This window comes from Fragaria vesca, linkage group LG5, assembly GCF_000184155.1.
Source record: "Fragaria vesca subsp. vesca linkage group LG5, FraVesHawaii_1.0, whole genome shotgun sequence".
Taxonomy (NCBI): domain Eukaryota; kingdom Viridiplantae; phylum Streptophyta; class Magnoliopsida; order Rosales; family Rosaceae; genus Fragaria; species Fragaria vesca.
Window position 1 is genome coordinate 13,613,135 of NC_020495.1, and position 14,048 is coordinate 13,627,182.

General features: G+C 39.3%; 1 protein-coding gene and 1 pseudogene across 1 annotated transcript; one reads left to right on the plus strand and one right to left on the minus strand.

The window, feature by feature from the left end:
- The window catches only part of LOC101299485, an 8,063-nt pseudogene extending 3,136 nt beyond the window's left edge, over positions 1 to 4,927 (minus strand).
- Positions 4,928 to 9,538: 4,611 nt separating this feature from the next.
- On the plus strand, positions 9,539 to 11,377 carry LOC101299773 (putative ribonuclease H protein At1g65750-like). The gene has a single exon (XM_004301359.1). The coding sequence runs from the start codon at positions 9,539 to 9,541 to the stop codon at positions 11,375 to 11,377; it is 1,839 nt and encodes a 612-aa protein (XP_004301407.1).
- The last annotated feature ends 2,671 nt before the right edge of the window (positions 11,378 to 14,048 follow it).

Sequence of the window (14,048 nt, forward strand, 5' to 3'; positions counted from 1 at the left end):
TATATATGTATATATGTGTGTGTGTGTATATATATATATATATATATATATTTTCATAAGATCCCTAAATACACATCCCTAATATCTTAATACACACCCCTTACTTAATACACCACCTATCAAGTTTTTCATTTTAGTATTATACTTAATACACATCCCAAACTACCTAAAATGTCCTTAATTTATGAAATATTATATTATTTAATATAATCAATATATATACTATTTGGTACCTCTTTTTACATATTATTTCATCTAATTTTTGCTAGAAATTTTTGGTTATCATCGTTCAATTTATAATCAAATGATTATTGTTATATCTGAACTCTAAATCACCAATACAAGTTTTCAAAATTCACAAGCTAGTAGAACTACAGAAGTACAGTAGCTATTAAACATAGATAGCTAGTTATTCGATAAAACATGTCATGATAAAGATGTAGTACATGACAATATGATCTGCAAGATTAAACTAAAGCTGATACAGATAAAAAATAATAATAATAATAAAAAAAAAAGACAACCCAAATGAATTATGGAGAAAAGTTGGGGTTAGGAGAGAAGACGTGTTTTCGACGATTTTAGGGTAGAAGATGTTGAAAAGAATACTTCTATCGCGATTTTTTTTTAATAATATATGTTTGTTAATTTTAGTCATTTAGTTTACTTATAAAATCTCAATAAAAACATAAAATAATAGAGGTCTGTATTAAGAGATTAGGGATGTGTATTTAAAATTTCTCTTCGTGTTTTTGAACAAGTATATTCTCAGAAATATATGTATTAATTTTCACACTATATGTTACGTTCATCAATATTCTAAGCATGATAATGATGAAAAGGAAAAGAGAAAGAAAATGCTAGAAATATGTATTTTTTAATTATAAAAGAAAGACAAAAAAAATTTCTCTTAGTAAAAAGACAAAATAATTTAGAGCCATTAAATTTGGAAAGATAAGATTATATTTTTGTTTAAGAAGGACATGACATAATCTTTTTAATTGGTGATGTGTCTAGATGACATAGCATGTCAGCTAAGATTAAGGTCATAAATCTTAAGTCTTATTAAAGCCAAAAATCATTTTCCTTTAGGGGGTGTTTGGCAGACATGACTAGATTAGATAAGTATCCATGTCTGATATGGATTGGACTTTAAGCAGATTGGATTGAAGATATCTCAATCCTACTGTGTGTTTGGAGCATTGGAATGCAAGTTGGATTGGAAATTAGATTAGCTAATAATTTGAAAAGAAACAGAAGCTCGATCAATACTGCCATAGATGAAAAAAGATCAATTTCTTTTCAACATCAAATTCACATCGAAGAAAAGACCGATCAGCAAATTCTTGAAGAAACCTGACGACGGAGCATAGCCAATAGATCCGGCGATCGGATTATGATGCGGAGGACCCCGAAGATTCTGCCACGTATGATGCTGGAAAAGGACCGGAGAGTCGCGGAGGGGGACAAGAAGCGGCAGCTGATGATAGCCTCCACGTCGTCCACGTTGTCGTCGGGGATGGGGGCGACAATTGCTTTCGTGAAGACTGAGGAGGAAGTTGACGGGGCGACGGGGGTGCTTTCGTCGCCGAAGCCGGGTTTTGGATCGGAGAGAGAGAGAGAGAGAGAGAGAGAGAGAGAGAGAGAGAGAGAGAGAGAGAGAGAGAGAGAGAGAGAGAGAGAGAGAGAGAGAGAGTAGAGTAGTAGTAGTAGTAGTAGTAGTAGTAGTAGTAGTAGAGAGAGAGAGAGAGAGAGAGAGAGAGAGAGTTTTTCTGAGAGAAAGTTGTAGTTGATCTAAGGCACGTGGGTTGACTCATTGATGGATAAGTTATATCCCACCTTTCTAGCCAGATTTGTTACGAAGGTCTGACAAAATTTATATTTTTTTACAGCAATATATCCAAGGCTCCAAACACACCAATCAATCAGACATGATATAATTTTGCCTATCCAGGCCTTATATGAAGGAAAACAAACGCCTCCTTAATTAGTATATACATGCTGTATGAGATCAATGATATATTCCAACCTAGAAACTTTTCTTGCATATTCTTTATCTATAACTTTTTTTTATGACAATCAAACCTAGGACCTTTTTTTGTATTAATGTATATATTTTATAAGACAATCAGTCATACAAGTACAAAATATTAGTTATCCAAGTCTTATGATTGAAGAGAAATGCTATTTTCATTTAATTATAAGCATTTTAAGGAATTGAAAATGCATATTTTGGAATAAGTATTAAATAAAACTTGGTTGCTAGGTAATGAGGCCAAGGAGGAGTCATCTAGGTCCAATGGAACTGAGTTGGGATGTATCTATTATTAGGTTTGTCATCGAGATTGATCGAAGTCTGCATGCTGATGCTGTATATATAATACGTACCTTAAGGTGGGGGAAAACTAAGCATCCAATTCGAGTTGAGCAAGTCTCTGTGTGTGTCATATATGTCATGATGTGAGTTAATATGGATGGCAAAGACAATTAAGACTACTACTTAATTGATGCATGCATGGGACCAAAAGCTAAAGCCAAACTAGGGCATCTAGCTTCGTTTTGGTTACAAACATACGTAGTCATGTTCTTATTTTCTACTATAACGTTTATTTGAATTTTCTTTCTAGATGTATGTGCCCCGTCCCTTTATGTGTCCTAGTCCTAGGGCTCAATTCGTGCCCTCGAATGGAGGAACTCCATCACGTACATAAGCTTGCTTCCCATTTCATGCCTTGATTTGGTAAGTTGGGGTAACGTTAATTAGCTAGGTTTTGTCATTTCATATGTTCATATTTTGTTTGCTGAAGTTTCCCATGCCCATCCACATAGTCTAGAAAACAACCTATCTTGGTTGATACCCCAAATGTTTGCTTGGTTACATCAGAAAGTACGGTTTGACATGTTTGTAAGATTATTTTCCTTTGTTATTAAGTTTTTACTTTTACGTTGCCAAAATTTTGATGAATGAAGATCCAACCGTGCCAAAAATATAAGATAATCAGTTAGTTATGTTGATTAACTGTTTGCTGATGTATAATTTATATGACAAATGAATTAAGTGTACATATAATCTAGACAAGAGAGAAAAACTCACATCATCACGATGAATAATACCAAGATTGCGGGAGAAATGATGGAGAGGTCGACGATGGTTTCACCGGTATGTCTTGAATTAATTGACGGTTTGGAACAAAGATCCAATGATTTTCTGGAAAGAATTAAGTCCACTTAAGCTTTCGGAACTCCATTCCATGATGGCAAAAGGTACAAGTTGTACCAGGATGAACCCAAAAACTGTAACAACCAAGAGTGACGAGTGCGGAGTAGGAAGCAAGTGTAGGTATCCAACCTCCTTTGTGTTCTTCAATAGGTAATTGCACGAGTCTGTTTGCTTTTTGAAAAGTTTCCCCAAAAGCCAAACTGTATATCTCAAGCAAGATGGATACAGTTTGTTTCCAAGAAGAACTTGAGGAATGAGTATTAGGAGGAGACCTGAGTTTTTGCTGAAGACAATCATGTTTTCATTGGTGGGAACAAAACCACAGCTTGAGAAAGTTGAAACTGTGGTGAAGAATGAGAATGTATGAACATTTAGGCCCTTGTTCTTTACTATGTTTCTTGCACTTGAAGTAAAGGCTAGATAAACCAAAACCATAGCCACCCCCAGGAAATGAACCACAAGAAGATAAGCTAAAACAACGTAACCCAAAAGCTCAATGGAATTTTGAAGTTTCAAGGATTGATCATTTACTGCTGGAATTTGATCAGATTGGTCCTTAGGAAATTCGGGCTTGATCGCCAAACCCAATTCGATATTTTCATCAATCGCCCTTGCGGAACTTGATGAAGAAGAGCTGTTAACTGAAGCAATCTTCTCTTTTGTGCTCATCATCATGAGCTTGAACTTCTTGAAATGGAGTCCAACCATGGAGGTGAAGACCTCCCCACCTATGAACATTTGGATGGTCATTACGATGAGCTGGTCATTGGAGAAGACCTCCATTTCAACTGTGGACATGCTCGAAACGGTTGTGGCAGAAACTGAGGCGAAGAACAAATCTAAGTTCCTAGGGGTAAAAGAGTCGGTGGTTCTAACTGGCAATACCTTGAGAACCCAATAACCCAAAAAGGAGAGGGTGACAAAATAAACTAGTTCCACCCAGAATTGCTTAGCTCTAAGGAGGAGGAATCGATAATAGCATAGAAGTAGAAATCCCATGGATTGGCTAAGGAATGCTAGTTTGAGAAATGAACAACTACAAAGATGGTGCAATTTCTTGCCAAAACAAGCAAAGTATTGTAAAATTATTTTTGTGTGGCATGTATGAGGAGGGCTATATATAGTCTAGAGGCGTCTGGAGTCAATGGTTGCATTCAAACTGTTGGACATGTTTTTTAAAAGAATAATGTTATTGTTAACTGAAGTATTAACTCCTGCTGCGTTGCCTCGAGTCGTGATTGGAATAGATCGATCAAGGATTGAGTCTTTGTAATGTACCAGATGAATTTTTACACCCAGTATATTTTCATTTTCTTACATATGAAAATATCTAAGTGCGCCAAGCAAGTTTTTTCCCAAATACCCCTTCTACACAAAACCTAGCAAACCGTAAAACTCAGAATTCGAAAAATCTCCCCCTAACTTAATACTAGATATTAAATTTACCTGGGTTATTTGGGCACGATGTTTTTTAAAAATCTTTCATTTATTAAATTTACATATAAATAGATACACAATCAACTTCATCTACATCCAGAAATAAACTCTAAATGGTCAAAAAGAGAGGGGTGCCTTTGGGAACGCAGACACAAATAGTGTTCAGGTTACCTTATGGTTCTTCAAGGATCCTTTTACATAATCCGCCACATTTTCTAACAATACTCTCTCGAAACAATTCAAAACCTTGTGGCCTCCCACTGTTTCCATTCATGAATGCATGCTGCTAGGGATACTAATAATAGTTCAAACTATGTTTTTTTCTCTTTCAGCTTGTCTCATCTCCCACTCCTCTGGTGAGTGTTCCATGAGCTTGTCTCAGTTCCGACGAGTGCATCTCCCAAAGCCCTTTTATTTCCTCCTCATTTAATTCGCAACCACCAGATACTCTCATCTTAATTCTTTCCCTCTATGGTTCTACAAGACTATCCTCTCTATTATCTTTTCTTCATTGATTCCTGCAAAGTCCCCACAATCCCTTCTCTGAGCCATCTACCATAAGTATCAATCACCGTTTCCAGATTCGTTTGAACTCTATTAAAGATCCTCCTTATCTGTTATCTGTGTTTCCTCTGCCTTCTCTTTTTTGTTTCTAGTCTTCTGCTCTTAGCCTATTACTTTAACGAAGTAAGTATTAACTCATATTTATTGCTTTATTGGCTTTCTTGTGCTCATCTAGGAATCTGGTGTTGCCTCAGTCTTAATTTCTTCCCTTTGGTCGAATCAAGCAAGAATTCTTTGGCCTCTGTCCCCTCTTAAGAGTTCTAATGCATACCTTAACCCTCATCACCGCCCATTTCAAACCCAGAACACCCACTTTTCTCCTTTTTCCTCTACTTGCTTATTGCACTACACTACTCACCACCTAAAATACCAAACCAGAGAGCAAGCATGGAAAATGAGAATGTTGATACCCAAGATCTTATTATTCGTATGAGAGAAAAGTTGTGCCTTAGTAGCCTAAACCAGAATGTTAGACTGGTAGCTGTCATTTTTGTAGACAAAGTCCCCCATAAGCCCACAACTATTGATATGCTAAAGAATGCATGGTCCTCATTTGGCGTAGTGGGCATCACGACCAGAGATGAGAGGGATCCCACTGATCGCCTCTTTGCCGTCACAGTCCAAAATGATGAAGGTGAGAAAGATATTCTGGAGAATTCGTCGTGGTCAGTCAAGGGATGCTGTGTACATGTTCAAAAGTGGCCAGAGCATCTAGCCAAGAGTTGCCAACCAACAATATTGCTTTCTGGGTCCAAATGAGAGGTGTGCCCCCCTATATGTTCGTTCAGTCAAATGTAGAGGAAATGGTGGAAAAGTTCGCAGATTTCATCAACATGGATGATCCTCTGGAGAATGCATATGGCATTTATAGTTTTCTGCGAGTCCGAATCATGTTTGATGGTAGGAGACCTCTACCTCCTAGCTTCAAGTTACCACGTGAGAACGGGGAACAATCATGGGTTGAGTTCAAATATGAGAAGCTATCTCGATTTTATTTCTGCTGCGGTCGGCTTGGGTATATTGAGACCGCGCAAAGTCCATGCCCATATGTGGATGAAGAGAGACTAGAAGATATTGTCTATGGTGAATGGATGATAACAAGTGCTTTCAAGCCATCAGCACAGAAAGCTCAAATGCAGATGATTCGGCCGGCGAGAAAACGGAGAAGTGCAGGCCAAAGAATTGAGCCGTTTTGTAGGCCAGAGTCTACACAAAGTTCACATTCCAATGAGAATCAGAGGCAAGTTGACCCAACAAGGAATCAACACCTTGGTCGAGCTGGCAATAGCGACAACACCCCAAGCTTCTCAGAGTTGTCACTGGCACATGAGCTGTCTTTGGGCCTTTCTAACAGGAAGGGAAATCTCAGAAACCACCAATACAGCCAGGTTAGAGAACATGACACATCTCTTTCACCTTTAAACTACTTGGCTCAAAATACCCAGTCCCCAACCCATCAAGCCTTTAACCGGATCCCAATTCACCATATCAATCAACAAATCCCACCTCCTAATAGCCAGATGTATGAGGGATCAACACCTCATCACAATTCCATGCAATCCCCCATACCTATCCCCACCAATTTAAACCCACCTTCTGTAGTCCACCAATCTCCAGACTTTTTCTCCCAGGATTTAAACTCCTCTATTACTAGTCTACCCCTCTCATTAAGGCAAATGGACCCCTCCACAGCTTTTAATTACCCACAACACCTCAGTCACCCGGTTCCCTCAAATCTTCCTACTACCTCTCTCTATAAGAGACCCACCCCGGTTGTGGCACTTGATCACATGACTCCTAAGAAAGCTAAAGGAAATCCAAAGCCTAGAGGTTTTACAAGGCTCCCAAGAAATAAATCCCCAGGTGGGAGTGAGCACAGCACAAGAGTTTCAAATGACGATGTTACGATTGGGGCGATCACCTCCAAGGCGGTGGTGGCTGGCCAACAACCACAAGGCCTCAATGATACACCTTTCTTGGAATTGTCATGGGCTAGGGCGCACCATGACTAGCCAAGCTCTTAAGGAGCTAATTTTCAAATTCCGCCCTATCTTTGTTTTTTTATCGGAAATAAGAATGAAAAAGAAAAAAATACAAAAAAAAAGAGAAAGGAGTGCAAGTTTGCTCATGGCATTTCTGTTGACCCAATGAGAACAAGGGGAGGCTTAGCACTATGGTGGGATGATTGTGTGTCAGTGCAGATTCTCTCCAAATCTATAAATCTTATTGACACAATTGTTACTTTCAAAGCAGATGGTTCTAACATCAGAATGTCCTGATTTTACGGACCACCAAAGAAAGAAAATAAAGCTGCTTTTTGGAACAGCATTATGGGCCTGGAGGGTGCTATCGATCTACCATGGATATGCGTAGGAGACTTCAATGAGTTCAATTGGCCACATGAAAAAAGGAGGTAACCCATGGAACCCAGGAAAACGGCGGTTTTTGAGAGACTTCATGCATGCCAATAATCTGATTGACATCCAATTTAAAGGCCAACAGTTTACTTGGAGTAACAATTGGCCAGACGAAGGTTTGATCAAAATTCGACTGGATAGAAGTGTTGATAATGCTAATTGGCTCGAGAGATGGCCTAACTCAAGTGTTTTTCACTCTCCCATGATTGGTTCAGATCATTGTCCTTAATCATCAACACTGAGCCATCAAGTGAGAAAGGCCTAAAGCCTTACAAGTTCAAACCCAGTTGGATTGAAGATACTGAATGCACTAATATAGTTAATGAGGCATGGTCTGATCAGAATTATGGCAACTTTTCCAGTCAATGGGCAGCCAACCTCCATCACTACAGCAATGCTCTTGGGAAATGGAGCAAAAAATTTTCCAACAACAGAAGGAAAATTAACTGCAACATTGAAGAGTTACAGATGATTCAAGCCAACTCCATACCGGAGAAGCATGATCGTGCAAGAAGCCTAACAGATGAAATAGCCCAGCTTTGGGACAATGAGGAGAAGTATTGGGCACAAAGATCTCGCATAAAGTGGCTAAAAACTGGTGATTCCAACTCAAGATTCTTTCACCTAACCACTGTTCATAGAAGGAAAAGAAATAAAGTGCTCAAGTTAAAGACTAACAACAACATCTAGTTAGAGCAAGAGGCCACTATTAGAGATGAATTTGAGGGTTACTTCAAGGATCTATTTACAGGAATAGGGCCGAGGAACTGGGAGGAGGCTCTTAATGCAATCAATCCAATTGTTTCAGAAGATACAAACAATAGTCTTGCACAACCCATCTCTATTGAAGAAGTCAAGTAAGCAGCCTTTCAAATGGGAGCACATAAAGCTCCAGGACCATATGGTTTTCATGGTATTTTCTACCACACTTACTGGAGAACAGTGAATGAAATTTTTAATGGAGCTGCTACCAAATTTTTCAGAACAGGAGAAATCCTAGAAGAGTTTAATCGCACAAATATTGTGTTGATTCCAAAAGTTCCCAACCCTGAAGATGTGAGTCAATTTCGCTCTATCTCGCTGTGTAATTACTCGTACAAAATACTCTCAAAGATCCTTGCCAATCGTCTTAAAATTGTCTTCCCAGAGATCATATCTCCTGAACAAGGAGCCTTTGTCCCTGGTCTGCAAATTCAAGACAATATTCTTGTTGCCCATGAAGCTTTTCACTACTTGAAGTTGAGAAAAACATGAGATCTCCATGAATTAGCTCTCAAGCTTGACATGAGTAAAGCCTATGATAGGGTGGAGTGGGACTTTCTTGAAGCTATCTTGTTGAAATTGGGTTTTGGTAAAAGGTGGGTTTCTCTAATTATGGGGTGTGTAAGATCAGTTACTTTTGCTGTTACTATCAATGGAAAAGCTGGGAAGTATTTTAAGCCTTCAAGGGGATTGAGGCAAGGTGATCCTATATCACCGTACCTCTTTTTGTTTACTTCGGAGGTCTTTTCATCCCTGATCAAAAGAGCATGTGTTCAAGGAAGCATTCAGGGCATTTACTTAAGCAGGTTTAATTACCCCACCTCTCTCTCATCTTTTTTTTGCGGATGACTCTCTTTTCTTCGTAAGAGCTTCAATTGTGGACTGTGAGGAGTTAAGGAGGGTAATAAACCTCTACTGCCACGCCTTTGGGCAGCAAGTAAACTTAGAGAAATCAAGCATTTTCTGCATCCCTAACACCCCTGATCTCTTTATTGATAGCATAAGAGAAATCTTGAATGTGCCAATAAACACGAACCCAAGGAAATATTTGGGGCTCCCAACTATTTTGGGTCTTTCAAAAAAGGAATCCCTCTCTTTCATCAAGGACAGATTAATGGATAAAATCCAAGGCTAGAAGATGGGAACACTATCTACTCCAAGAAAGGAAGTTTTGATAAAATCAATGGCTTTGGCTATTCCTACATATCCTATGCATTGCTTTAAGTTCCCTGCTACCATGTGCAAAGAGATTGATGCCGCTAGTGCTAAATTCTGGTGGGGACAAAAGAAAGAAAAAAGAAAAATTTATTGGAAGAGTTGGGAGTTTTTGGGGCTGCCAAAATCGGAGGGGGGTTTAGGCTTTAGAAAATTGGCTGAGTTCAACATTGCGCTTCTAGCGAAACAAGTGTGGAGGCTTCATACTGAACCTAACACTTTGTGGGCCAAGATGATTAAAGGAATCTATTATCCTCATATGGATATCCTACAGGCAGGAAAAGGGTATAGGGCGTCGTGGGCGTGGAGTAGTTTATTAGAAGGTAAAGCTTTGGTCGTAGAGGGTGCAAGATGGCTGGTGGGAATTGGTAATTCTATTGATATATGGAGCGATAAATGGATTTTGAATTCTGAAATGGGTTTCATTGGACCTAATGTGCCTATCCCTCAATCTGCCCCAACAAGAGTCTCCAAGCTAATTGATTGGGACTCTTATAGATGGAATTTGCAACCAGTTTGTGGGTTGGTTCCAAAATTAGACATGAAAGCTATTGAGATGCAGCTGTTCAGTGAGAGTGATATTGATGATAGACTAATCTGGTCTCCCACAAAGAATGGTTCCTACACTGTCAAATCCGGGTATAATCTGCTCCATTCCCTGAATCTAAAACCCTCAAGACAGTTGAGCCACTCTTCTCATAGGGTTCACCCAAGTGTATGCTCTACGATTTGGTCTATCCAAACACTTCCCAAAATAAAGCATTTCTTGTGGCAAGTGGTCAATAATGCTATCTCTACCTACCAAAATCTCTACCAAAAGAAAATCATATCATCACCTCTTTGTCAAAGGTGTGGGCTAGCTTCAGAAACAATTGAACACACCCTACTGCTATGCCCTATTGCTACATGCACATGGTTTGCCTGTTCTCTCAACTATAAGATAAATATGCAAGAGATTACTTATATTGATAGATGGATTGAAGGAATCTTAAAGCTAGCAGGTCCTCAAAAGAAGCTTCAAGATAGTTGTCTTATCAAAATTTCCTTCATCTGTTGGGAATTATGGAAGTGTCGATGCCGTTCCCTCTACCAAGGTATCAAAACCCATTCTGGAAACTCTCCAAGCTCTTCACACCCTTTCCCTTCTAACCAAACACACATTCACCGTAACCCCACCGCCATTATTCCTTCACAAGATCATCCTACCACCATTTCTACCCTAGAAAATCCCAATACTACCTGGAAAAAGCCTCCCGTTGGTTCTATCAAAATTAATTTCGACGCAGCTTGGACAAGTGACACTAACCTTGCTGGCCTCAGAGTTGTTGTGAGAAACCCTCACGGTTCTCTAATTAACGGATCATCTCAATGCTGCTGTGCAAGTTCAGCAATAGAAGCGGAAGCCCAAGCAGCCGTCACCGCTCTCTCCCTCGCAAAGAAATACTCCCACCTTCCGACACAAATTGAGTCAGATTGCCAAGAATTGGTTAACATCATAAATGGTGTCGATTTAGGAAAAAATTGGAGAATTTCACCTTTGATTGCTCAGTTACAGAGAGCTCCTCCTCCTTCCAGACCGATCGATTGGTCTTGGATACCCAGAAAAGCGAATTGTGCAGCTCACCATGTTGCGTCGCTTAGTGTGAGGAAGACGTGCCCGGATGTCTGGATTGACAGACCGCCATCCTCCCTGGTCCACATCCTTTCGCGCGATGGCTTGTTGTGTCTTCCGCCAGAGGGAGCTACTGATCAGAATACATAACAACGTAGGCACCCAGCTTTTCACGTTTTATGGGTTTTTTTTTCTTTCTCAGTTTTTTTCTACTGTGTTTTCCTAGTTTGGGCTTATCTAGTCTCTCTTCTCTTTGGGCTTTGTGACTATGAAGGTCTGTCTGTTGGGCCTGTTTATGATGGCTTGTTGCTTCTGCCTTTTGGCTTTTCAATGAAGTTTCTTTCGTCCAAAAAAAAAGGATCCTTTTACATTATATGTTAGCTATCAAGGAAAATTAATTTTGGAGGGCGCTCGTTGATCCACTAACATACAGTAAATAATTAATTAGACAAAGACATGACCCATTTAGTACAAATTGTAGTGTTAAAAATTGACTCATTTAGTACGAATTATAGTGTTAAAAATAGAAGTTATATATCTCTTTGGGTCTACCGATTTTTTCTCTTATAAAAGGATAGTAATGATAATTCCAACTGAATGCCTAGTCACCATGTACTTCTTTGTGTTGATTTTATCCATAAAAATTATAACCATATTGATTGCACTGTTCTTGCAATTCATTTGAGGTCCAATGAGCTCTATGTCTAAACTGATAGACTGGAAACTTAAAGCAACTAAATTAACATCTGATAGGTTAATTATTTTTCATGTACTAGTCCCTCATTCTTCATATGTAACACCCTGACCCAGGTGTTAGAAGAATAAACGAACAAAGTAACTAAGAAAAACCTAAATCGAAACGGAGGTAGGATCTCAAAACAAACAAAATGTTTGTTGTGTTTGGAACCTAAATTTATTTTGTTAATTTGTGGCTGCACCCCAAACTTGATCGGGCTGCCTACGTACCCTTTTAAAGGGATCAAACCACTCCTAGTTCATCATTTTATACTAAATCTCCACCTTCAATAACAACTTTATCAAATCTGGAATTTGTGTGGATGTAAGTCCTCAAATTGATAAGGACACCTAAGTTCTCAATCCCACACTTCCTCTCACTTTCTCCGACAGTTTCTTAATTACATACCATGCTCGCTCATATTAAATTCATCATCAAATTCCAATTCACCTTTAGACTTGCTCATATCAACACTTCAATTACTAACCTATCTCTGATTTTACTATGGACACCCATAACCACCACTCATCAACTTTCCTAACATTATACTAAATCCAAATTTAAGTATAATCACTACCACCACCATTGTGAACACCGAATACTCCCTTCCTAATTTCACACAGTCCTTAACTCCATGCTTTCATCAATATAATGAACTCACCATCACAACCCCATCTTCTTCTTGTTGACCAACAACTTAACCAAATTAACAAGGAACAAAATAAATGAATCCAGTACAGCAATTTCAAACTTCCTCCACAACCCAACTGTTGAGCTTAACCTTCCAATACCCTGCTCCTCCATTTATGTACTTCATGCATATACAACACCAATATCATGTCTTGCAATTTCATTCAAAACATAACCCAAACCCAGAACTATCAATCACGACTTCCGTCACCGAACAACACTGCCCCAACACCCACTTCATCCAATCTCAAATTCAATTACAACCAACCATGAAATTATATTCCAAAGCCTCTATCAATATCAAAGATAGCTAATCCAAAACCCAAAACATCATCAACGCCGCCGTGCACAGTAGCACACACGGCGGTCCTCCACTGCCAAAACCCAACTTCTTCAAATCCCAACCAATCTCAATTTCAATTATACAAACAGGTAGAGCTCGAAGAATATACCACCTTTGATACCTGAGTCGAACTCGGAGGTCGCCGGAAAACATAGAACCCTCGCCGGAAAAATCCCAGAACTTCTTCTATTCGATTCTCCCTCCTCCGAGCTTCTCTTCAAAAACCAGGAACATGGAAAGGTTCCTGAGATCGAGATGAAGCTATCCATACCAGTGAGAGGCGTCGACGCTGCCGGAATTGGAGACTCACCGGCAAACCCAGCCTCTTCTTCTCCACTTCGAATCTCTCACTCCAGACTTCTTATATGAAAATCAAGGGCATGGATATGACCACGAGAACGAGAGGAAGCTGCCGCTACCATTCTTTCTCCTCGCCGTCGCCGGAAAACGGAGAACCAGTCGGGTTGACCCGCTGACTCTGTTCGGGTCGAGAATGACCCAGTCTGGGTCTAAACTGATTTTTCTCCTCCCTCCGCTCTCTCTCGAACCTTCCTTTTCTTTTAATTTGTTGCTTAGGTCAGTTTTAACCGACCCCTCTAGAACCTCCCTCTCTCTCTCTTTTTATACTCTTTACCGAAATAGTAATTTTCCGTTTTTAGACCATAATTTTTTGGGTTTTTTACACCAACAGTGTCTGAACACTTGGGTGACTGACAATATGGTACCCGAACTTACAAAGTTATCAAAATGGTACCCAAACTCGATTTTTAGTATCTGCGTAATACCTATGGTTAATCTCCGTCAACAGACTTGTTAAATGAGGCAAAAAGACTTATTTGTCCTCCATTCTCTCTGTCGTCGATCTACCTTATAGAGTTCTAGGTGCTGGACTCTCAGTGCCGGTATGATTTGAGATGGGGAAAGATAATATTTCAGATGGAGAAAGAGAGCTAGAACTAGAGAGAGTTTTTTTGTGAATATTATTTTAATTTTCAATATATTCATTTTAGGGTTTGTCAGAGTCAAAAGTCTTTTTTACCCTCATTATTTTA

Coding starts and splice junctions, on each gene's coding strand:
- LOC101299773 (XM_004301359.1), top strand. CDS start 9,539: ATGGGAACACTATCTACTCCAAGAAAGGAAGTTTTGATAAAATCAATG.